Below are 25,377 nucleotides of genomic sequence, written 5' to 3' on the forward strand. Positions count from 1 at the left end.
AAGCTGTAGCTCTTCCCACTCCCTGCACTGTCTTCCTCCCAGGGTCGTGAACCCTGCCGGAGCCACGACTGCCTCCTCCACACCTGAGTCCCCGGGCTCCCCGCACAGTGCCTGGCACATGGGGAGGCTTTGAACGCCATCACCTGCATATGCCGACTCCATACCTGGTACGCCTGGGAAATGGTCCCCAGGCCCAAAGACGGAAAACCACCCCCACCCAGCCCTCTACCACCCCGAGCCCACACAGCTTTACCAATGAAGTTCCTCCACGTCTGATGATCTTCCTTCTGCCGCCAGTTTCGGGGCCAGCCAACGAGCACGGTGTTGTGCTGCAGCCCCCCGAGGCCCCCGGACTGAATCAGGTGGGACACGCCATCTCGCAGGTTGGAGGAGATCACTACCTGGCAGAAGCCCTTCACCTTCTCTGCCTCCATCAGGCGCCGGATGGACTGCAGGGAGGGGAGGGCTCAGAAAAGGACCGGCCTCAGGCCTCCCTAGCCCTGCCCAGCCCCTGCAGCCTCCCTAGCCCCCATCTCTCCCCGCCATCAGCCCCCCCATTCCTGAAGCTCAGCTCTGATCATGTCGGCCTCTGGCACCCCATCACCTATGGCCCCTGTTCCTCGCTGCTCAGTCAGAGCTCTTCATGTTGGGACACCACACTTCCCACCGCCCTGCCGTTGCTCGCACAGTCCCCCTGCAAGCTCTCACCCACCACCCGGAGCCCCTCCCCGGCCGACCCCGTTGTCCATGACACCCTGCCTGGCCCAACTCAACCATCACCTTCCTCAGACACCACCCGTCCACCCAAACCACGATGAAACTGGGCCCCTCTGCATAGCCAGACAATTTGGTTTTCACAGTTTTTAAAAGTTAGCATGTCTGCATAGCCAGACAATTTGGTTCTAACAGTTTTTAAAAGTTAGTTTTAAATGTGCATTTAAAACGCACATTCAATCTGCACGATGAGGGAAGTGTTCTTATTACTCTCACTTTATTAAGTAAGGAAATTGAGGCTCAGAGAAATTAAGAGTTGCTTCAGGCCATACAGATAATGGATGTTACTGTAGAGGTTCAAGTCCAGGGGTCTGACTCCATCCTTCACACTCTTAACCAAGCCTCTGATGTCAAACAGAAAGGGCTCCTGGGCTTCCCTGGTGGCGCAGTGGTTAAGAATCCGCCTGCCAATGCATGGGACACGGGTTCGAGCCCTGGTCCGGGAAGCTCCCACGTGCCGCGGAGCAACTAAGCCCGTGCGCCACAACTACTGAGCCTGCGCTCTAGAGCCCGCATGCCACAACTGCTGAGCCCACGTGCCACAACTACTGAAGCCCATGCGCCTAGAGCCTGTGCTCCGCAACAAGAGAAGCCACCGCAATGAGACGCCCACACACCGCAACGAAGAGTAGCCCCCGCTCGCCGCAACCAGAGAAAGCCCGCGCACAGCAATGAAGACCCAGCGCAGCCAAAAATAAAAAAGAAAGAGAAAAAAAAAGAAAGCGCTCCTATTTCTACCTCTGCCCCCGCCTGTTTAATTCAGCATGCGGTGGCTGAGAATGCACGGTGCACCGGGCCAGGCCCCAGGGGAGATGGAGAGGCACAAGACCAAACCCCAGCCCTCAAGCTGGTCATGGGCTGGTGGGGAAGATAGAACATACACAGAAGGCTCTCAAGCCCACCTGAGGTTGACAGGTGCTATGTTAGAGTTAATAACTGCAGAGCAACGTTGGGCAAATCACCTCCCTCTATGAGCCTCAGATTTCTCATCAGTCAAATGGGCATCGTGACAGCTACCTCGTCCAGGAAGAGGGTGGGTGACATAACATGATGTGAGCAGAGCTTAGTATATACAGCCTGAGAGATCCTAAACACTCAACACGTTCTATTGCTCTGCAGTTATTCACTCTAACCTCAGACGGGTTTGAGAGCCTTCTGTGTATGTTCTGTCTTCCCCACCAGCCTGTGACCACCTTGAGGGCTGAGATTTGGTCATCTACCTCTCCACGTCCCCCCGGGGCCTAGCCCGGTGCCTGGTACACAGCACATTTGCAGCCACTGCATGTTGAATTAAACGGACCAGTGGAGGCCTCCAGCCCTGGGCCCTGACAGATCAGTGTGAACAGCCCAGTGAGGCAGAAACAGCAACCATCGCAAGCCATTAGGGGTGCCCCTCCCCATCTCATATCACCTCCCTCAGGCCCCCTTTCCTCTCTCCACTTCTAGCCATGGCCCCGAGGGGAGAGAGACCTGAATCGCAGACAGAACCCACTTCCTCTGTCACCCACCAGACACCTGTCAATGGTGCTGAATGCAGAGCCCAGCTGCCCCAGCCCACACTGGCTGTGTACACTGCTTTGTGGACATGGACCAGGGGATGGGAACAAGAGCAGGTGACCCAGAGTCAGGGACCCGGGTTCAAATCCTGACCATGCTTCCAGCTACCTTCGTGACTTCCAGCAAGCTGCTTTCCCTCTCTGGGCCTCTGTTTCTCCCTGGGCCAAACAGGGATATTCACCCTGCCGACTCCACTTGGTGCGGGGACCCAAAGAGTCCACCTATGTGAAAACGCTTTAAAAGATTTATGCTTTGGCAGGTGGAGTAGGGGTCTAGCAGTTCTAATGTGAGTCTCCGTTTTCTGTCCTTAAACAAATGACCTGACTTCTCTAAGCCTCAGTTTCCTTATCCATAAAATGGGCACTTCCGGCTCTGATCGTCTTTGGTTCTGCGAGTTGGATTCTAAGGAACTCACTTGCTGAGCCCTTGGACTCCTCTTCCAAGGAAGAGGACAGAAAAGCCTGAGCCCCAGCTGATGGCAAAGGTGGTAGGAGGGAAAGTGGAAAGGAGCAAGGACTGTCTTCCTGAGTGCTGCATCCTTCCGCCCTCCCACCAGGGCCTCTACTTACCTCCTCCGCCCGCTGGGCCTGGGGATGGTTGTCCAGAAAGGTGCCCTCAAGGACAGAGCCCACAATGGTCAGGCCCTTCCCTGCCTTGAGCTGGGAGGTCAGCGAGAGCAGCTGTGGATGTACCACGTTCTGGTCTTGGTCCACACGCACCAGCACCAGCAGCTGTGGCCTGAAGAGGGTGCGAGGTCACATGATTCATCCACCACCTACCCAACCACCATAAACTCATATACCCATACGCCATACACTGGTGAGTTCACTAACCACCCGACCTCCATACTCCTATCCACCTATACACCCACCACCCACCCATCCACCTACACATCCATCCATCCATTTCCTTGAGTATCAAGCCTTCCAACCATCTCTCACACATCTATCCATCTACCCACCCATCCATCTCTCCATCTACCTCACTCACCCATGTATCCATCCACCCCCCCCACCCATTTTATCCTTCAGTTATCCACTCATATCCATGTTAATTTACCTACACATCCGTCTACCGCCATCCATTCACACATTCACCTATTCACCCAACCACCCTCCCATACATATACACATTCAGCCATCTACCCATTGATTTATCTGTTCATTTCCTTATTCATTTAGCCACTGCAGCCAGCCAGCCACCCATCAATTTAATAGCATTCTCTAAACACCTACTCTGGGCTAGACCCTGTGCTAAGCATTTGAGGATTCACAGACAAATTATGCAAAGCCCCAGTCTCTGGAAGCCCAGTTTAGTAGACATGAGCAAGGACAAGCCAACGATGTCCTAGGCATAGTTCGGCGTTCCAGGCCTTACTCTTAGCAAAATGAACCTGAGGGAGAAGAAGGAGGGATTGGCCTTGCAGAGCAGTCAGTTAGAAAGCACCCTGCGGGGCTTCCCTGGTGGCGCAGTGGTTGAGAATCTGCCTGCCAGTGCAGGGGACACGGGTTCCAGCCCTGGTCCGGGAAGATCCCACGTGCCGCGGAGCAACTGGGCCCGTGAGCCACAACTACTGAGCCTGCGCGTCTGGAGCCTGTGCTCCGCAACGGGAGAGGCCGCGATAGCGAGAGGCCCGCGCGCCGCGACGAAGAGGAGCCCCCGCTCGCCGCAACTAGAGAAAACCCTCGCACAGAAACGAAGACCCAACACAGCCAAAAATAAATAAATAAATTGAAAAGAAAAAAAAGAAAGCACCCTGGGCTGAGAGGCAGGAGGTGAAGTTTCTGGGTCCAGTTCTGCCTTCCATGACCCCTGAGACCTTCTCTAGGCCCTGACTGTCACGTGAATAAAATGGAGATTGTTATTAATCTAGAGATTTCTAAGAGGCCCTATAACTCTCAAAGTGGATGATTCCCCTCTCCCAGAGCAAATGCTACATGGTACTACGTTTACCTGTCTGTGTGCATGCCTTGTCCACGGAACTGTGAGCTCACTGCATCCCCAGAGACAGGAAGGGGGCAGGGCATAGATCACGCGTTCATGTATGTTTTCTAACGCATGATGGAATGAATGGATGGATGGATAGACGGTCAGGAGACTGGCATGGCGGGTGGGGTTTCGGAGAACAAATGTCTGGAGCTCGGCTCGGCCTCGGTGTTGTAGGTGGAAGGGTTCAGACAAGGCTGAACCCCACTCAGCAACAGCAAAACAAAGCAAGCGGCGGGGGTTAGGCCCTGCTCCCTGCCTCTGCCCCCGCTGAGCCCTCACGCTGTGCCTCCACCACTGACCTCCAGTTCTTGGTGTGCGGAGGCCCTTCCTCTAGGCGTAACAGGGCATAGCGAGCAGCGCTGAGAGACAGGCCTCGGATCCCATCGCCCCACTCCTTCTCCGCCCTGGGGCCGGGAAGGGGGATCACAAGAGGAAGGAAGGCAAGGAGCGTCAGGGAGAGCCGCCCGCCCTGAAGTGGCCACCCCAGCGCAGAGCCGTCCACCTCAGGCTCAGAAAGGAGGGCGCTCCTGCGGTCCTCATTTCTCAAAGCTTCAGCCCCTCGGTCTGCTGCTGTTCCGTACCTCCCCATCCCACCCCATCACCCTGTGCCCTCCACTCTAGTGCCATCTTCTCCCACCTCCTGCCTCATCCCCCCTACTGCCCGCCCCCCCCCCAGCGCTCATCAGCCCTCTCTCTCCCCTCCTCCCCTCCTCCCATCCCTCAGTCTCACCCAGCCCTCCCCACTTCCCCGCGCTTACCCACGGTACTCGATATACTTGTAGATGAGCCCAGCGATGAGCATGGCCACCAAGGCATAATACCAGGAGCAGATGAACATGAGGGCCAGGCAGAGGCTCATGCCCAGGAACGAGAGTGTCCTGGACAGGGGGAGGGAGAGCCGGCCTCTGAGCCCTGGTGGGGCTGTCACTGGTGCCCGGGCTCAGACAGCAAGAGTTAGATGGGGCGGGGCATGGGCAAGACCTGGGAGGCTACAGCCAGGTCAAGGGGAAAACACACCATCATCTCCATGAGCACCACGGGGACATGGGGCCTTCTGGATGAATGAGCAGCCACGGACAGGGCACCTCCCCTTGCCCCACCCAACCCCTAAGTCACCACACTGCCCTGTCCCAGCGCCTTAGACCCTGCCAGACCGCCCTGCCAGGGAGGTTCTGAGGCAGGAGCCTCTGGGGAAAGTTGGAGGCAAGATCTCCCAGGAGGAATGTGACCCCAGGGAAGAGGTGACTGGCACAGCAGTAGCACCGAGATGGGAGGCGGGCAGCCTGGGTTCTGGGCCAGGCGTGCCATAGTCTTGCTGGGTGGCCTTAGGCCACCTTTCCCTATTGGAGCCTCCGTTTCCTTCTGGTAGAACAGGCACGATCATTCCTGCCCTGTCTGCCCCACAGGCCTATTGTGAAGATAAAGAGCCATCAAGGAAAACGATCAGGAGTCCAGCCCCACATCACGAGCATCTTCCGTGCACCAAGCAGTGTAATGCTTACAAGGGCCTACGAGGTAGGTGCAGTGATTGTCCCATTTCACAGCTGAGGAAACTGAGGTTTCCTTGTCAAGACTGGAAGGTGTTGCGCCCTCTTGACAGGAGAGGGATTCTAGCTGAGACTGTTTATACAGTGTGATGTTATTACTTGTGATTATAAGGGGAGACCTTCTCCAGGACTTTTCTCACGCTAGTTGTGAAAAGTGGAGTTTGGGATCCTTAGGCCTGGAGGGGATGGGCTGGGGTGAGGGGGAGATGAGAGGACGGTCCTCTGGGGCAGGGAGGGGGAACGGGCACCCACCAGTGGTAATAGCGAAAGCGTGGCCGCCAGTTGGGCGTCCTCAGCAGCGTCTGTACCGCACAGGCCAGGTTCACAAACATGTAGCACATCAGAAAGAACCTAGAACACAGAAGGGTCCCAGGAGAGACAGAGATGCAAGGGGAGACAGAGACAGAAGCACAGGGAGAGAAAGGAAAGGGAGAAAGAAACTGGGGAGATGGCCGAGTCATGTTCTGGGGCTTAGGAAGAGGTTCAAGGGCCGCATCCCCTTACAACATGCCCTGATGCGTGGGGGGATGACTCTCTGTATCACAAAGGACAGGTTTCTACGACAGTGGGGTCGTTAAAGTGTTTGGGTGGGCTGTCCAGGGTCACAGCTGAAGGATCCAGGTAGAGAGACCCCCAGAGCTGATGGGGAGGGCAAGAGGCCAGCACGCACATAGAGAGGATGGGGGCGACCTCGTCCAGGGACGCAATGAGGATGCCAATCTCGCAGATGCAGGCAGTGAGGAGCAAGGCCCACGTTGGCTCTCCATTGGCTTTGCCGTGGCCGAAAACCTGAGGACAGAGCAACCATCACAGGGGCCTGAGACCTTAAGGACTTCTTGTCTCTCTCTTCCAGTCTTGGAGACCAGTACGGCAGAGGCAGGGAGAGGATGCTGTATTTCTCATCCTTTAAATGGACCCAAGGGGATACCAGGTTTTTGCTGTATCTTGCCCGCTCTGACCTTGGTACCCCAGTGCAGTGCAGTTCAAATGATCCCTGAAGGGGAAAAGGAGGGGACAGATGGAAGAGGAGCTACAGGGGGCCAGCAAGCAGCCATGACTGAGTTCACCATAAATCTTTTTTTTTTGTTTAAGTACCACAGACAGCACCCTTCTCTTACTTGCCCTTTGGCTGCCTCCCTGAGTCCCCGCCCAATCACGAGGCCAAAGGAGGACCATTCATTTTTCCCCTAAGAGCAGACAACCCTGCCCAAAGAGATGGCTCTGATTGGGCCCAAAGGCACACCCCTTCTTCTTAGTGGCGGCACAGAGCGGCAGGGCCCAGAAGGCAGGTCAAGGCTTGCCGTGGCCCCTGCTCCCTACGTAGCCGCCCTGGGCGGGGGCCTGGCTGGCTGGTGTAGGGGGTGGACGGCTGTCCCCTGCCACTGACCTGCAGGAAAGGCACTATGCCATCGCGGGAGATGGCCTGCAGCAGGCGTGGAGCCCCCGTGAGGCTCTGCAGCCCAGCCCCGCAGGTGGAGAAGAAAGATCCGATGACAATAACCCAGGGGGACGGCCAGGCCAGGGTGCCCACCACCAGGTTGCCATTCACAGCTTCGCCAAACCTGGAATGAAGCAGCAAAGGGACAAGAGATGCTGGGTGAGCACCGCCACCTGGATTTCCAAGGTCTCCCACACAAGCTGCGGGACCAACTGTATGTCCACTGTGAGGCTAGGCCGTGCAGGGGAGAAGGGACAGACAAAGCCCCTGATGACCTGGGCACTTTCTGTCTGTGTGACCTTGGGCAAGACGTTCAACCTCTCCGTGCCGCAGTTTCTTCAGCTGTGAAGTGAGGATCATTATAAACCTATCTCATACAATTGGTGGGAGGAATAAGGAGACAACCTATGTAAAATGCCTGGCACGGTGCCTGATACGTGGTACTAATAGTGACGCTATTTTTTTTTTTTATTGCGGTATAGTTGATATTCAAGATTATTTAAGTTTCAGGTGTACACCATGGTGATTCACAATTTTTAAAAGTTGTACCCCATTTATAGTTATTATAAACGATTTGCTGTATTCCGTGTGCTGAACAATATACCCTTGTAGCTTATTTATTTTGTACATAGTAGTTTCTACCTTTTAATCCCCTACCCTTATCTCGCCCCTCCCCCCAACAGTGATTCTAGTACGAGGTCAATTGTGTAATAATACCACGCCATCCTGGGCAGATGTCTCAAACTATTAGAACCTCAGTGTCTCCATCTGAAGAATGGGCGTTCTGGCCTCATCGTGTAGTGATGGTGTGTGGTGTGAGGATCAAGAAAAGCATTTTCTAGCAATGACACTGTCTTCAGATGGAAGATGCTGCCCCAGTAGGTAGAGAGAGCCCTGTCCCTGCAGTGCGCAAGCAAAGGTGCACTCAGATGGGCCGTTGCTGAAGGACTTCAAGAAGCAGATGAAAGATTATCCTGAATGACCTGCCGAATCCCTTGCAATCTTTTGAGAGGTCTACGATGAAATGAAATGAGATAAATGGAGGTTAAGTTGCCCTAAAAGCGAATAGGTGTAATATATGCAAATTGCCCATTTGGCCAGGTCACCTCCCTACTTGAAATCCTTCAGGGTTTCCCCCATTTTTTATAAAATAAAGCTCCAGTTTCCTGGTGCCAAAACCCGGGCCTCCAGGACTGGCCCTAGCCTAGGTCTCCAGCCTCACGTCCCCGCTTCCTGGAAGCCAGAATGGCGCCTGGGAAACTGACTTCTGTGACAGGACCTCCTGTTTCACCCCGCTGGTTGTGTATGCACACACCCTCCAGAGGTGTGTGCTCCAGAAGCTCTGAATGCTTACAGCTACTGGTACCCCTACATGCGCGCGCACGCACACACGGCTCTTGGTCCCCTCTACCTTTGCCTATGCTGTCCCCACTGCCTGGAGTGCCCTTCCCGCTCCTACTTTCCTAGGTAGTCTCTACCACTCAGCACGTAACGTGGGAAGGAGAGATGAGAAAGCGTGTATAAGGCACTTCCAGAGCATCTCCTCTTCCCCGACCCTCTGGGACTGGATCGCAGCCTCCATAACCCCCAGGCTTTGCTTTATCGCCACCCGTACTGCTCTGCATTTCAAGGCTGTTGACAAGGATGGTGACCAGCTCCAAAGAGCTCCTTCAGAACAAAAATCATTAGTTATTTATCTTTGTTCTTTATCCCTGCCCCCAGAACCCTGGACAGTAACTAACACATAGACATCCAGGAAATAGTAAATGAATTAGTAGATTTTAAAGAAAAAGGAAAGGAAAGTATCATTATCTTAAAGGAAATCAGACACCACTCATGCTTCTTGCGTTGGAGTGACAAGAGAAAGGTGAATAATGAGAAAGTGAGTTGACAAGCAAGCCCTGGGGCCTCCCTCCCACAAGGCCCCTTGCCCAGGTTTCAACTCCCCTGCCAGGCCTGTTTCCCAGAACCCGGCCCTCCGTGGCCACCCCTCCCCGCCAGAACGGGACCCTCCCTGATCCCCTTACTTACTTGTCCCGAAGGACGACCCCCTCGATGCAGGCCCCAAACAGAACAACGGAGCTGATGTCTGCAGCAGAGGATGAAGGAGAATCCAGGGTGGCGCTCCCCTTCCTCCCCACCCCTCCTGAGCCAGCCAGGTGAGGCAGCAGCTTCCGAAGCCCTCCGTCTAGGCCTCCCCGCCCACGGAGGTCCCAGCCCAGCAGTGACGGATACAGACAGCGGAGGTGGTGGCGATGGCCAGGATGGTACCAGTGGGAATCGACTTCTGGGCATCCCGCAGGTCCCCAGAGCGGTTAGAGCCAGCCATGATCCCTGTGAACAGAGGGGCAGCTAGGACGGGAGCCGCAGGAGACCAGACAGACTGAGAAGAAAGGACAGCAGCCTCCGAGTCAGGAAGCCGGGGGGTCTAGGCCTGGTCCACTGACTCCTATGAGAACTTGGCCATGTCACTTGGCTCCTCCGGGCCTTAATCCCCTCACCTGTCTGTCCAGTGGGAACTGAATTGTTGGCTCCTGCCTATGTAATGGGGCTGCTGGACTCAGAAATTCCCCACATCATGACTGACTCGCTCCCTACCCATCCACTCCCAGCCAGTCCCCGCTTTCCGAGCTCCCCTTCACCTGTGACCGAGGGGAAGTAGATGCCGACCAGCAGGGTGAAGTAGGAGGTCATATCGCTGAAGACATAGGGATGGTCCATGTCGACAGGGGTACCATCTGCCAGGCCCACCGAGGGCATCCCACGCCTTTCCACAATCACCCCCTTGGTCAGGTAGGAGCTCCAGAGGTTCTCTGTGGGAGAGACAGGATGCTCAAGGAGAAGACCAGACGTCAGGGTGCCAGAGCTCTGGGGCCAGGAGGTGGGGTGGGCAGAAAGAAGGGCCAAGGTCAACCACCTCTCGCTCCCCCTGGGCCTCATTTCCACCAACGTTTCCTAAGCTCCCGCTTTGGGCCAGGTCACGTGCAGGGCCTTTGCACATGAATCAGATCTAGTCCTTGCCCTCAAACGGTCCAGTCTACTGGGGGACATAGACACACACATCTCAGGCTGATTCAGTGTGTCCCAAACTGATCTCACCACCCACTCACTCCGAATGGCTCCTTTCCTATATCCCTTATTTTGGTAAACGGCACTACCATCAACTCAGACAGCTCGACATTGCCCTCGACTGCTCCCTTTCCCCATCTCCGTTTCAAAACCATCTCCAACTCCTGTCCCTTATTCCTCCTAAATATTTCTCAAATACGCCCCTTCTCTCCTTTCCAGGGTTCCTCCACTTCCGCACTAAATGTCAAATTTAGTGATCATTGTGATGAGAACAGGCGATTCTTGCGCGGAGGGCTGTCCCGTAGCACTGCAGGGTGTGTAGCAGCATTCCTGGCCTCAGCCCTCAGATCCCAGTAATAACCCTTCAGTCGTGGTAACCCAAAATGTCTCCAGACGTTGCCACGTGTCTCCTGGGGGGCAAAACCGCCCTGGTGGAGAGCCACTGTGCCATCCCCACTGCTGTCACTCCATCACTCCAGGTAAGAAAACCACCATCTCTCACCTGGACTCAGCATCAGCCTCCTCCTAGACTCCCTGACTCGGTTCCCTCTCTGCTTTTAGCCCATCCACGTTAGCAGCCAGAGTGAACCTTCGCAAACAGCAAGCTGACCCCGTCCGTCCCTCACTCAGAACCCTTTGGTGGCTCCTCGTTGCCCTCAGAACACTGTCCAAACCCTTCAACGTGGCTTCCGGGGCCGACCGCAGTCAGGCTCACGCCAGCCTCTTCCACACCATCTCCTGACTGCCCCTCCTTCCTTTGTACTTGATGCCCCAGTCATACCAAATTACCTGTGGTTGGAAGGACACAGTATGCTCTTCTGTGTCTGCATGCTTTTAGGCAAGCTGTTCTCCTGCCTGTAATTCCCTTATTCCCTCTGTATAACTGAAAATCTCTTATTTGTCCATCAAAACCCTTCTCCGACGAGTCCAGGAAGCCTTGTCTCACCGCCTTATACACATGACCACTCCCTCCCTTGGGAGGTCTCTGTTCATTGCACGCACACCTACACATGTCCTAACTTATTTGCTGTTGCATCTGTCTCTGCTGTTAGACTCCTTGAGGCCAAGAACTGTGACTTATTTATGCTGTGTTCCTGGTACTCAGCACAGTGCTAGGCAGTTAGCAGGTGCTTAGTGAGTACTTGTTAAGCTGATGACTTTCTTTCCCACTAGGTGGTAAGGTACGCGAAGGCTCCCTTTCATCTCTACCCCTCCGTGATGCCAAGGGTAGAACATGGCCCAGAGTAGGTGCTCAATTAAAACTGATCGAATTGAACTGAATCCCAAGGAGTCCCTTAATCCTGTTTAAGCCACAATCCCTGAAGCACTCCCTGGACACCAGACCTCTTCCGTCCCTCAGACCTTTGATGAGGCCACTGGCAGCGCCAGGAATGCCCTGGATCTCCGTGACATTGTTTCGGGTGAAGTACTCATCACAGGTGGCGTTGAGGAATCGGGAGGAGCAGAAAAGGCCCCAGAGCCGTGTGGTCACTGTCTCATTTCCTTCCCAAGCCAGCTTGGCACAGACATCAAAGCCATGGCGAGACAGTGTGCGGTTCCCCAGGAGGCAGATCCTAGGGAGAGAAACAAGGGAGGAGGGTGGTGAGGGACGTAACTTTGCCCTGGTTTCACAGTAGAACCGCCATGGGAGCACGAAAAACATAGATGCCAGGGCCCCATATCCAGAGATTCTGATTTGATTGGGATGGAGCCCAGGATCTGTGTTTTTTTCAAAGCTCCCCACACGTGATTCTTTTCTTTCCCCCAGGCCCTGGCAGTGAAAGCGACGAGTCCTAATCCCCGGACCGCCAGGGAATTCCCTCCCCCGAGGTGATTCCAATATGCAGCCACGGCAGAGAACCACTGCTTTCGGGCGATGCTGTTTCAGCATCGTGGACAGCAGTCTCCGTGTGCTGTTCTCCTGCGCTGTGGGATGTAGGGGAACGTGCCCTATAGGGAGAGAGGCAGGACCAACAGGGATCTGAGCCCCTAGACCCTCTCTTCTATGTCCTTTCCCGTGATAGAGAAGGTGTTTAAATACTAAGAGGCTGTCCCATTCCAGAAGGTTGTCTCCACCCAAGAAAGGCTCCCTAACACAGACCGGTCTTCCCTTTGGAAATTGTTCCCACTTGGCTCTTCCTGAGTCCACCTCACCAGCAAGCCATTGACCCTCACAAGGAAAACTGTGCACACCTCCAAAAAATGTTATCCCATCCTAAAGAGATTTCCCTCAAACCAGGAGAGGTTTTCCCTCCCAAGGGAGTTTATTGTAAATCCACAACCACTCTGATTCTGAGAGATGGGGGCAGGGGGGTTGGCAGAGACTAGTGTGAAGACCCTGAAACCAGTCCAGGGAGGAGGAGGAGGACGCCTGAGGCTCAGGGCGGCAGCACTTACGGGAAGTTGGGTGGGTCAAAGGCAGATTTGATGACCCCGGCATAGATGGCCAGGATGGAGAGGATGACACAACCCAGGAAGACAAGGGCAAACTTGTTGACATACTTGACGCCCACAAATACCACGGTGGCCATGCAGCTGAGCACACAGGTGCCATACACACGCATATTGTTCAGCATGGCTGCTGCCTCCCCGCTGGCATCTTCTGCCTTAAAAATGGCCATAGCTGGGAAGAGGTAAGCCTGTGGGAAAGGGGTGAGGAGGTCAAGTAAGTAACCCAGTGAGAACCAACTAAGAATCACCCCAAGGAAATAACCTGAGGTGCAGGCAGGGCTTTGGAGAACAGATACGCATCACAGCATATTTACAGTGGTACAAGACTGGAAATGACATCCAATGATAGGGGAATAGTTAAAGAAATCATGGTCTGTCCTGCAAGGACTATTATACAGTCAGTAAAAGATTGTATTGCAAAGGTGTTGGGAGCGATTATTAAGTTCTATTATTTTGTTATCAAGTATAGTTCTTAATGATTATTTATTGTTTTTATTATTTCAATAAGAAGGGCAGATATAAATTAGACATTCATCCCTAGAGGACTGGGTAAATAAATCATGATATTTCCGAATAGACTACGTAGCTGTTAAAAAGGACAACATAGATTTATATGAACTGACTCAAAAAGCTATCCATGTTATATTAGGTAAAAACAATCAATTGTTAAAAAGAATGTGTCTTATCTCATTTTTGTAAATATATATGTGTACTTACATGTGACTATATACACACATATGTGTATATATGTCTGTCTGTGTGTAGATACATCAAAATGTTAACAGTCGTTTCCCCTGAATGGTAAAAATGTGAATAATCTTTATTCTTTTTGCACATCTGTATTTTCCATCGTTTCTATACTAAATATTAATATATTTATATTCTTACAAAAGTTATTTTCACTTGTGATATTTGCAAAGAGAGTTTTGCATTATTAGAGAAATCTATAGAGTTATATTTTCTAAAGACAGAATACAATATCACAAAGAAAAACAAAAACTAGAAGGAGACACCAAAATAATGATGATGATTTGCTTTAGGAGATTGTTATTTCCTTTTATACATTCCTTGATTTTTTTCCAATTTTATGCATTGGGTAGAATTGCTTTTATAATAGTTTTTTGATTTTGTAAAAGCCATAGAGGTCTATTATTATTCTCTCGTAATTTGGCTTTTGGGGTCCTTTATTCCCCATCTATCCTCCCTGCCCCTGGACTCCTCCATTCCATCCCCAAACCAGAAGCTGCAACATCGGTTAGTTCTAGTTCTCTGAAGCCGAGTGGTTGGGTGGACAAGCACGGGCTTCAGGGTCAGAAAGGCACAGGTTCGTATCCCTTGCATACATCCCTTAAACTCTCTGAGCCTTGCTTTCCTCATCCATAAAATGGGGACATCTTCTAACTAATGCAAGGGTCGCGAGGATAAAATAAAATGATACATTGAAGGCCACGGGGCCTGGGTAGAGTAGGGGGTTGGGAAATAAATGTCAGCCCCACGTTCTATATACCAAGGAACCCTCTTCAGTTCCCGCCTCACCTCCTCCTGCAGGGGCAGGAAGAACCGAGACCAAAGTCAGCAGCCATCCGCTCTTCGAACGCTGCCCAGGGACCTGGCTTCTCATCAGTCACTCCGCTTCTAACAGATCTCTTTCTCAGCTCCCTCTCCTCTGCGATCCGCGAGCCATCAGCCCTCTACCACTAACATTCACAGAGTGCTTAGCCCTGGCCCTGGCACACAGTAGGCAATCATTGCGTGACATGACTTCTTATTTCTTGTTTCATGATTTTACTCTTCCCAACCCACCTCTGCCACTCGGTAGCTGAGTGACCTTGAGCAAGTCGTTTCACCTCTCTGGGCTTATCATTTGTAAAATGGGCATAATAATACTTAAACCTCATGAGGGTTCAAGCTAATGACTGTAAAGCCCTTGGAACTCTGCGGAGAGCACAGTGGGTGCCTGATAAACGACAGCTGTTCATGTTACCTAATTAGTGTATCCTGTCTCCCCAACTAGACTGTGAACTCTTTCAAGACAGAACCATGTCTGATTTTCCCTTGGCCTTACTTAGTGACCCGGCCTCCAGGAGGTGTCCAGGGAGCATCAGTTAACTGACTGACAGCCTGGGGCCCACACCTCCTCCTTGGCCCCTCTCACCAGCAGGATTTCGATGGTACCCAGGATGTACATGGCCCCAGCAAACGTAGTGCCCAGGTAGAAGCAGAGGCCCACAGCGCCCCCAAACTCTGGACCCAGAGACCTGGAAATCATGTAGTAGGAGCCGCCAGCTGCAGAAAGAACCCGGTATCAGCAAGAGGTTCAAGGGGCACTGGGCTGCCGTAGGGGATGAGGGAGGATCAGAGACAGTGGTGCGAAGGGGGTTGCTGTGGGCCTCCCAAGCCTTCCAAGCTGTGGCCCTAGGACTGAAGGGAGACCCAGCCAGGCACTCCGAGTGGCTTTTATAGCACTAATTCCCATGTTGCTAACGACCCCTCTAAGGAGGTCGTGGCTCAGAAAGTAGGATGATGGCGAGGAGGGTCTCAGGCAAAGGGAGGAGGTCTTGCATCGCCCCATTCAACATCCTCAACATCTCCGTCCCCTCCCCTTCACACGGCTGCCCCCATCTGTCCCACGAAAACGCCGTAACCCAGCCCCCGAATCTGCAGTATTGCTTCTCTGGGGTCCCGATGGCACCCAAAGCCCAGGACACTGTCCCTCCTTCCCACTACTCCGGCCTCCCTCCCAAGCATCCAGGCCCCTTCCCCTCCAAGAAGCCCCCGTCACATACCAGGCACAACACCATTGGTTGCAATTGCACTCATGGAAATGGCCGTGAGCATCGTCTGTGAGGAGAGAGATCGTCAGAGTGGCGAGTAGGGCGGGGGCCAAACCTTCTACCCCATAAACACCCGCCAGACCCCCAAGTCCTCTTCCACCGAGCTTGTCCTCGGTCCTGTTCCAACTCCTACTCCTGCGAAGTCCTTCTTGTCCAGAAAACCCCTTCTTCACCAAGCACGTGAAAGAAACGCCAGCTATAGCATCAGAGAGCTCTGGAAACCCCAGCTGGGCCTCTGACCAGCTGTGTGACCGGAGACAAGTCACTTCAGTTCCCTAAGCCTCAGTTTCTGCATTTATTAAATAGGCACGTGTACTAGCTTCAGCACTGGCTACTCACACGCAGAGGGGGCTCAAGGGTCACGTGTGAGGAAACGTAAATGTCACGAGAAGTAGATGTTTAGTGAACATGTGATTTTTTTTAGAGAGGATGGGAATAATTCAGTTACCAAGCTGTTTGGGACCCATAATCCCATTTTTTGTGAGTCAAGACCTACCAAAACGTTAACTACTGTGAGACTCTAGGTGAGTTTTCTTTCTTAAGGTACACCTATCTTTTTCATCAGTGAGTCTGCGGTACCTGTGTAATTACAGCCAAGCACACACACACAGCCAGGTGAAACCTGGTTAATAGCCATCAGGGACTAGCCTGTGAGATGCTGGAAGGACCAGTCAGACCTAATTTACTCTCAAAGATTACACGCAGCGGTTCCTATAAAAAGATCAGGTCTCATGCTTCCCCCTCCCCCCGCCCAGGTGCCTGCTCAGCCCCGGCTGTCAGGGGTCAGGAGAGCGGAGGGTGTCACTCACACAGGAGCAGCAGATGAAGACCATGCAGAAGGACTCCATGACGCCTGCAATGCCCACCACCCAGGTGAGTCGCAGGAAGAGGATGACACCAAAGATGTTCTGCAGGCACGGTAGGTACACGCCCATGAAGGTGCCCATGCGGGGGGCCTGCCAGGGAGGCCAGCGTCAGCTTCTGCGGCCCCCAGTCACTACCAACACCCCAGGCCCACTCCTCCTACCCGTCCCTCCATCCCCCACGTTCCTCTTCTCTCCATCCCCGTCCCTTCGTCCGTCTCCCCTCTGATTCTCATCTCATTTCCCTCCTCCCTTCAGGCCTCCATCACCTAGCCTTCAAGCCGGCCCTCCCCCTCCCCCCATCTCTATCCCTCCCCTCCCTCAGCATCCTCCTCCCATCCCTCTGTCTCCATCATCCGTCCCTTCATCTGAATCCATTTTCCCTCCCCCACCCTCTCTCCCCTCCCCCACCCTCCTTCCCCCCTCAGCCCTTCTTCCCCAAGGCCCTCACCTGCACCGGCTTCTTTTTTCCACCCTCATTGTTTTCTGCCTCTTCATGCTCCCTACTTCCCTGGGGCAGGTTGGTGTAGTTGGCCAGGCCACTAAGCAGGGAGGACACCATGGGGCTGGTGTCCATCTCCTCCTGTGGAGGGAGGTTGTCAGTGTTGGGAGGCTAGGGCCTGGGGTGGGGGGGGGTGAGCTAGATGGTAGGAGGCCGAGAGAAGTGGGGGCCAGGAGGGCAAACCGTGGAGGCTGGCATGAGATGAGCAAGGAGGAGGAACGGGCAAGGAGAACAGGGAGAGAGGGGGTCAGGGTAAGAAAGGGGAGAGCAGGGGAAAAGGGGAGGAGAAGAAATGACAGGGAGGTTCAAGGAAGAAGGTGGAGCTGAGGGAGAGATGGAGAGGAGGGGACCGTTCCCCAGGGAAGGAGGGAGGGAGTGGCTGACGAAGGGGAAGGTGAACGTGGGTGGAGGCCCAACTCCCCTAGCAACCCACCTCAAACAGGGCCATGTTCTTGCCATCGTACTCCTTCCCCTTCTCTGTGTCGGTGCTGTTGATGAAGGGGCTGCTCTCCTTGGGGTTGCCATCACCTGAGAAGGCGGAGGAGTCAGGGGCCTGGCACCAGCTGGTTGTCGCCCACATACCTGGACATCCAGCTGAGTGGCCACTTTAACTCTCGGAACCTCAGTCTGCACATTGGAAAACTGGAGCTAACACTACCTGCCTTGCAGAATTTTAGTTGACAGCGCATACGAAGAGCCTAGTGCACTCCCTGGCCCGTACGGCGTATTTAATGAACGTGGAAGTGCTCCCTTGCTCTTGGGGGTCCTCCTTCATTCACCAGGGCACCCTAGACTCTCCAGCATCCCCTCCTTGACCATAACTAGCCCATCCTGGTGTTTGGGGGTGGGAGCGTGCCCTTTCCTAGGGGGGGAGGCAGAGAACACTGCAGCTGAGGCCCCAAGGATACTCCACCTCTGGCAAGAGTGAGCCCCTTCGGCATCTCCTATGTCCCTCATTCATCTTCAGTCAGCAAGTATTTACTGGATGTCTCCTGTGTGCCAGTGTGGGCATGGGCGTGGGGGAGTAAAACACAGAAATAAGACGCCATCCCAGCCCTTGGGGAACCCAAAGGCAGGGGAGATAAACCAGCAGCCAGGAATTTCCAACCCAGAGTGATAAGGTCCGCGGTAGAATATGAAAGAAGAGCTGTGGTAACACAGGAGAAGCATTCAGCCCAGCCTGGGAGGTCACGGAAGGCTTCCCAGAGGAAGTGACGTGTCGGCTGAGAACTGAAGGATGAGTAAGAGCTAGACTGGGAGGGAGGCGGGAGGGTGTTCCAGGCAGATAGAAGAGCAGAACAGCATGTTCGATGGCCCAGAGGTGAGAGTGAGAGGAGTGGGTTAGAGGAGCTGGAGGAAGCTTGATCTGGCAGGAGTCTAAGCAAGGGGTATGGTGGGGTGGGGGGCAAGGATGGGGAGTAGCATGTAAAAAAAAAATGAGGCTAGGAAGGTAACTGTGGGCCGGGTCCTTAAACGACTAGCTGGCCATGTTAAGGATTTTGGACTTCATCCAGAGGACAATGGGAAGTCACTGAAGGGTTTCAGGCAAAAAAATACCATGAACAGATTTGTGTTTTAGAGCAATTGCTCTAGCCTTTAGATGAAGAATACAGAAGCTGGTTAGAGACTTTCAGAAATCTGGGCAAGGGCCAATGATACCCAGACCAGAAGCAGTGTGGAACAATGAACAGACGCCAGAATTATTGGCACACATTTCTATGCCAGATATTTGAGGATGTGGGAAGGAGGAATCTAGGATAAGGCTTGGGTTTCTAGCATGGGTAAATGGGTGGATATGGTGCTATTTAATAAACAGGGGAAAGAAGGAGATTGGGGGCGGGGAAGATGCTGAATCTGACTGCTGGTGAGGCGCTATAGGACACTCAAGTGAATATATCCAGAAGCACTTGGATGTACGGATCAGTCTGGGGCCCAGGAGAGAGGCCGGACAGGAGGAAGACCTGGGGGTAGCCCATGAAAAGGCGTGTAGGAGGTGTGTGAAACCGTGTGCCTGGAGGAGACCACCCAAGAAGAAAGTCTCGAGGGCATTAAGGAGAGGGTCCTTTCAAAGAGATATAAGGGGCCCTCCACAGACACACTCCCTTGGCTGCAGCCGTCACACTTTCTCAGTTTCAGGGCTGAATCCCAGCAAGTAGACGTCTCTTTGGACTCGGGAGAAACTCTCCAGTGACCAAAACAGAAGTGAAGTTGAGGCCCTACATATTCTGAATTTCCGGTCCCCTCATCTCCTGCTCCCTCTCTCTCTCCCCATCTCCCGCAGTCCTCCCCATGCTCTCCTCCTGGAAACCTTCCTTCGTCTCTCAGCCAGGGTCCATCCCCAGAGCACGACCTGCTATAACCAATCTCACCCCGACTCAAAATTGTGGAAGTGATGCCTCACATCCTCAAGGGAAACCCAGCACCGTCTCCTGTCACCTCCTCCACTTCACTCATCAAGCCAGGAACTCCTGCTCCCAACAGGGGCCTTCCCCAGCTCTCTCTTCTCCTCACATATGTGCGTTCCTGGGACTCGCAGACCGGTCCTCCCGGTGGGAGCCTGGCTTGTAAGAGGTGCTCAGGAAAAAGTCTGTGGAGGTGAATTCCCCCAGGCTCCCTTCCTGACCCCCAGCGTCTCAGAAGAGCTGTTTGGGGCCAGAGAAAAGGAGAAATAAAAGTGAGGCGGGTCCCTCCTCCTTTTAAAATGCTGGCAAGGTACCTCGTGTTCCTATCACACCATGGTGGTAACTAGAGGGGTTGAAGGGGGATGAGGTGAGAAGAAAGTTCTTAATGGTTAAGAAAACAGGCCGGAGCCAAGGAGATTTAGGTTCCAGTCCCAACTTTGGTGGCTGTGTCGACACGTTGGGCAAGTCGCTTAAACTAAGCCTCAGTTTCCTACTTTGCAAAGGGATAAGAATGGTGTTTAACTCATAGGGCTGTTGTGGGGATTCAGTAAAATAATGCCTGCTGGGCGTGCCTGGCACCTAAGTGTAGCTACTGCCGTTACTGTTACCATTACGATTACTAATAGACGTGGTGCCCCGTCCAGCCTGGGCTCCCTATCCCACACGCCTTCCCCGGCAGCAAGATTTAGGGGCCCTGTCTCCTGTGGGACTGGGTCCCTCTCTCCACAGCGTCCGCTCTTAGGGGCAGGACAGCAAGACACGAGAGCCCCCCAATTCCTTTCACACCCCCTCCCCTCCTCCTTCGTGGGGGCGCGGGGCGCGTGCAGGGCGGGAATGGGGGGCGTCCCGGCCCGAGACCCGGCATCTAAGCAGCCCCGCGCCGGTCTCCATGGCGACGGCGCGGGCAGAGAGCGCCGCGCGGAGCAGAGCCGGCCACGCGCCCGCAGCGGCTTATGTAACGCGACGCGCAGCGCGGAGCCAGACTCCCGGCCGGATCCCAGCCCCGAGATGAGGGCAGGGGAGGGGGCGGTTCGTAGGCTTGTCCTGGGTCCCGCCTTTCCACCCGCCGCCCGGATGGGACGCCAGGCCCCCGGTCTCGTCTGCCAGGGCTGATTTCGTCCCCTCCCCGGAACACCGGTTGAAGGGGAGGGGTGAGCTTCATGAGTTCTCAGAGGAGCAGGACTACGAAGGGGGAACTCGCCCTGATTCCCCAGAGCCGGGAGTCCGGATGATGGGAGAGCGCCGTGCGGCGCGCGCGCGAGAGGCAGGGCCAGACGGAGGCTGAGCCCTCTCGGGCCCCGCCCCCGCCCCCTGGGAGCTCTCAGCCCGAATCGGCTTTCAATTAAGCGGCGGCGGCCAGAGCTCCCGGGGAGGAAACAGGCTAGCGGCGCGGGCTAAGGAGCCTCCCCTGGGGGCCTGGGGCCAGGCCTGTGGGAATCCCCAAGCCAGATTGGGGGAGTAGGGGAAGGCGTCAGACCCCAAGAGGAAAGGAGACCTGGGGGCCAGAGACAATATCCTTGTGTCCTTTAGTCCAGAGGAGCCTTCTTAACTCTGGTCACTCCCACCTCCCCGAGGTCAGGACCCAGGTCCCCTCCTACATTTCCAAGAACCTAAGTTCAGAGATGCCAGTGGTTCTCGGTCTGGTGGTCCTCCCTCAAGCCCAGTAGGTCCTTAGAGCCCCCTATCATCGTCTCCAGGCACCACTGGGAGGCCTTCTTTCTCTCTCTGGGACCCAAAATGCCAGACCCAGGTCCTGGCCACTCTAGTCCCAGATCGTGGACACTGATATCTAGGGAGAAAGTCTCCCCATGAGCCTGCTACACTCAGAGACTGGAACACTTACGGGGAGGGGGTAGAACTGAAGGGAGTTCCTAGTTCGACTCCTCCACACACAGAGGCCACTTTTCTAGGCCACGTGAGACCCCATGGAAATCGCATGGCGCCCAGTAAGACGCCATCCTCAGGGTAGAGAAAGCAGGGACTGGGGGATTGGACCCATACCCCGTGTCTTCGGGAGCAGAGGCCCCCTCCTCAGAGCGGTGACATCTGAAGGGGATCCCAGGTGGACATGGCCCCCCTTCGTTCCCTAGGAACCGCGACGGGATGCCGGGCTCTGCTGCGGACTCGACTTTGCCAAACCCCCTCCCTCCCGCAGCCTAAGCCTGCTGTGGAGGGGGCGGCTGCGGATTGAGGTAACCTCAGGGTCACTGGGGAGATGGATGAGTTAGGCAGCCAGTAGGTCCTACCCGTACTCAGCCTCAGGGAGGAAGAAGGGGTGTCAGACAAAGGATCGGGGACCCTGGTGTCCACGGACTTCCCAAGCGGCCCCTTGGCTCTGACTCGGACCCAGGATCCGGGGGACTTCAAGGCCAGGCTGCCAGTCCCTGGAAGACCCTGCTCTTTCAGCCTTGGGCCATCCCTGGGGTAGGTCTGCAGGAGTCTCGGCCCAGAGGGTCAAGCAATGCCCAGGGGAGCGTTTGAGGCGCTGAGCGCAGACAGCCAGAGCGGGAGGCGCGCTAGTGCGCAAGGGACGCAGCGCCGCTGGAGGGTGGGGGCTGGGGGCGGCTGACAGCCGTGCTGGGTGGCTGAGACCGCGGGGGGGCGGCGGGGGGCCCGAGAGCCCGAGGGGGCGGCTGGCCTCGCAGACCTCGGAGCAGGGAAAGCGCGGAGGAGAGCGGGAGCCGCCAACGGACTAGCTCCAAGCCCCTCTGCTCCTAGCGAGTCTCCGCACCCACCGCAGCGCGTCCGCAGTGTCCGCGCCACGGCGCCAGGAATTCGGCCGCTGGGACCCCATTCCCGAGGCCTCACTGGGGAAGCTAGCAGAGCTGACTCGAAAGACTCCCCCCTGCCCCGCCCTTGAAACCACACTGCTGTGCCAGGGTACCCAGAGGAAGGGGAGAGGGGCAAGAAAGGAGGGTGATCTTGCTTCCCGTCCCGAACCCACGGGAACGCGAGAGGGAGAAGGAGATTCCGCAAAGTAGAGCTGAAAATCCCCGGAGGGGGTACGCTTCGGTCTGAGGCCGGACCCGGGCAGCTTTGGGGGAGGAGGCCTGGACTGCATCAAGTGACCCCTTAAGGAGACACCGCAGCCGGACGGGGGCTGTCATATGGCTCCAATCCCCCCATAGGCACCTTCCCCGCATCTTTCAGCTGGAAGTCTCAGAGCGAGGGACTGCCGCAGACTGCGCCCCCCGCAACCCCCGCGCTCTGCGCCAGGACGCCAGGGTCCCTCCTCGGGAAAAGGAGCCCTCCTCCCTCCCGTCGAGCTACACGTCAGCCCGTTCTAGCTCTTCCAACCCCTTCCCACCGCCTTCCCCGCTTAGCTACCCCACGTCTGCCCCCGGGCCGCGGGCGATGGCAGCCCCTTGGCCCCCAGCCCTGTCCCCGGGCGCGGCGCATTCCAGCACCTCGTACAGTGCCTGGCGCATTCCAATGGAGCTGGGCTCCAGGCCGCCCTGGGCGCCCACCGCCCCGGTCAATCCCCGCCTCTCCTCGGAAGGAGGCGGCCCCCGCTCTGCCTCTAACCCCAGAGCCGCTTCCTCTCCTCGCCGCCCCCGGACCGCTGCTTACCAGGGTTGGCTCCCCCATCGCCGTCCTCGCAGTCCGTCAGGTTGTTTAGCATGGTGGCGGCGCGGCGCCGGGCCCGGGGATGGCTGCAGCGCCTCACCCGCGCCCCTCTGCCTGCCTCCGCCGCTCTCTCGCTCGCTCTAGCTCTCTCTCGCTCTCCGCTCCACGGAGGAAGAAGCTGCAGTGCCCGCCCGCCCGGCGCACACACACTCGCACACGGACACACGCTCACACCCGCGCGCGCCCCCTCTCAGCGGCGGCGCTGCTCACCTCATCCCGTATGCAGGAGGCAGAGCCACTGGCGGGGTTTTGCGGGGGGGAGCGCGGGAGGGAGAAAGAAGAGGGGACGAGGGGCGGGCAGTGCGCTCTTGGAGGCCCCCTCGCACGAAAACCGGGGGCTTGCGCGGGTGGGATGGAGAGGGTGCTGCGGGGGATGGGGACCTCGCCTCCCTTGAGCAGACGTAGCTCCGCCCGCCCCCCACTCTCCGGCGCAGGCGGGGCCGGCACGTGGGCAGGTGCCATCCCGCGCCCTAAAAATAACGGCAGGGAACTAGGTCGCGGCCGCGGGGAGGCGGCCCCGCAGCGGCTGCCTGGACGAGGGTCATCCGCCCCCTAGAGGGAAGATGCGGGGGGCTGAGGCGGCAGGGGTAGGGCGCCATGGAATATGGGTCCCTGGAGAGCCTGTCTGCAAAGCTGGGAAGGCCAGCCCCGAAGAACGGTGGAGAGCCAGACCCGCTCCCATAATCACTGTTCAAGAGGTTGGAGCTAGGGATGTGTGGAGGCCAGAGCCTTTAACCGAAGCACCGTGCCGCCCCCATGGGGTTCAGGGTCACTGGCTGAACTGTCTGGCTCATCCTGTCCTAAAATGCGAGGCATGAGTCTGAGGAGTTGACGTGAACACGTTACTGCGCTCAGACTGATAGAAGTCTTAGCATCTCACCTCCAAGGCAAATCACTGGAGTCCAAAGACAAGGACCCTCTGACTGTAGAATGACCCTGGGGAGGAGACGTGGTGAGGAGGAGAGAAGGCAGCAGTGAGGTTTCAGGGAGCGCTGGCTCCCCACTGGGGATGGTGCAGCCTTTAGGGAGGGCAGGCGGGTCGGAGGCTGGCCAGGAACAGAGTGGGGGAGGGGAGAATGAGGCCGCCTGTCGGTTTGGGACCAGATTTTCTCCCGGGGCGAGTGTCTAATCCCCTAATCCAGGATTGCTTTCTGAGGATTCCAGAACTGACGTGCTTTCTGTGTTCCTCCCCCTCCCCTGACACCAGTCCCCTAGAAGCTTGATTGTCCTGGGACCCCTCAGCACCCCTAGAATCCAGGCTTGAGCCAGGGGTGGAGAGATCTCAGGAAGCGGCAGCAGAGGTTTGGACCCTTTGAGTCCCTGGAAAAACCTACACATCCAAGGAGGAGAGCAGATCAAGGGGAGATGATTTTCAGACTCACCCAAGCCTCCAACACTAGCCCTCTCAATTCCAGGAGAGTTCCAGGGCTGGAGAGGATCGTGTCAATCATCTTAGCTAATGCACAGCTTTCATTTTACAGGCGAAAAAGCTAAGGCCCAAAGGGTGGGGGACAGATGACTGCCTGTGGACACTATGCCAGTGAATGGCAGAACTTGGTCTAGAATCCAGTTTCCCTTATTGCAGTTTCGGACTCTTTTCCTCAACATAACCTCTTTTGAAGTGGGTCCTGCCTCCAACAGAAGGGACGAGAATGCAGTCAGATCCAACCTGCTCAGTGCCCTCTGATCCTTGGCTACTAAGAAAGGAACAGGGACTGGGTCGGAGATGAGCTCTCTCCCTTTTCTTGCGCTCAGACTTCAGACGTGCAGCTGAAGTGGCCTCTCAGCTTGCAATTGGAGGTGGGCCCAGAGACCTTCAAGGATCCTTAAAAAGCAAAGCAAAACAAAACTGTCCGCACGACCAGAGGCCCAGTTCTAGGACGGGAGTTTTTCAGGACCATGGACAGGGCCCGCTGCTCGGATTCCGTTGTCGCATATTTGTCAGTGGCTTCAGATTGGGTCAACCACAGAGTCTTCAGCAGCTGACCGAAGGGGCCCTCTGAGGGGTCCACCAGTAAGCTATCCCTGCCACTGTGTTTTATGGACGCCAGAAGGACTGTTTAGGGTGGAGAGCTAGGTGTTCAGACCGGGTGTGAGAATTGGTCCTCTTGGCTTTCCCAGAGAGAAAACCACACACACAAAAAAGTTCAGTGAGTTTGGATTGGTGACAGGGGTTTAAAGGGTTGCAGGTGGGTAGGCCAGTGTGCAAGAATTTCTAAGCACTCCACTCCACACACCGCCACCGCCACCGCCACCGCCACCATCACCACCATCACCGCCACCGCCACCGCCACCATCACCATCACCACCACCACCACCACCAC

At 55.6% G+C, this 25,377-nt stretch overlaps 1 protein-coding gene across 2 annotated transcripts in view; it reads right to left on the minus strand.

Annotated features, from left to right (window-relative positions):
• Window positions 1–25,377, minus strand: part of SLC12A5 (solute carrier family 12 member 5) — a 38,246-nt gene that overhangs the window by 7,292 nt on the left and 5,577 nt on the right. The window contains exons 1-18 of one of the 2 annotated variants that reach the window (XM_007115530.2): window positions 22,997–23,203; window positions 17,458–17,552; window positions 16,974–17,105; window positions 16,469–16,615; window positions 15,612–15,666; window positions 14,981–15,111; window positions 12,772–13,013; window positions 11,737–11,948; window positions 9,948–10,118; window positions 9,541–9,639; window positions 9,337–9,394; window positions 7,255–7,429; window positions 6,538–6,656; window positions 6,120–6,218; window positions 5,079–5,198; window positions 4,620–4,724; window positions 2,901–3,069; window positions 254–449 (exon numbers count right to left, since the gene is read on the minus strand). In XM_007115530.2, coding sequence (XP_007115592.1) covers window positions 254–449; window positions 2,901–3,069; window positions 4,620–4,724; window positions 5,079–5,198; window positions 6,120–6,218; window positions 6,538–6,656; window positions 7,255–7,429; window positions 9,337–9,394; window positions 9,541–9,639; window positions 9,948–10,118; window positions 11,737–11,948; window positions 12,772–13,013; window positions 14,981–15,111; window positions 15,612–15,666; window positions 16,469–16,615; window positions 16,974–17,105; window positions 17,458–17,552; window positions 22,997–23,048 — 2,377 coding nt within the window. In that variant the 5' untranslated portion in view covers window positions 23,049–23,203. Of the gene's footprint in view, window positions 1–253; window positions 450–2,900; window positions 3,070–4,619; window positions 4,725–5,078; window positions 5,199–6,119; window positions 6,219–6,537; window positions 6,657–7,254; window positions 7,430–9,336; window positions 9,395–9,540; window positions 9,640–9,947; window positions 10,119–11,736; window positions 11,949–12,771; window positions 13,014–14,980; window positions 15,112–15,611; window positions 15,667–16,468; window positions 16,616–16,973; window positions 17,106–17,457; window positions 17,553–22,996; window positions 23,204–25,377 lie in introns of those variants that run through there. The other variant, XM_007115529.1, reaches the window with a different exon arrangement.

The sequence above is a fragment of the Physeter macrocephalus genome, chromosome 14 (assembly GCF_002837175.3).
Source record: "Physeter macrocephalus isolate SW-GA chromosome 14, ASM283717v5, whole genome shotgun sequence".
In the NCBI taxonomy this organism is placed as follows: Eukaryota; Metazoa; Chordata; class Mammalia; order Artiodactyla; family Physeteridae; genus Physeter; species Physeter macrocephalus.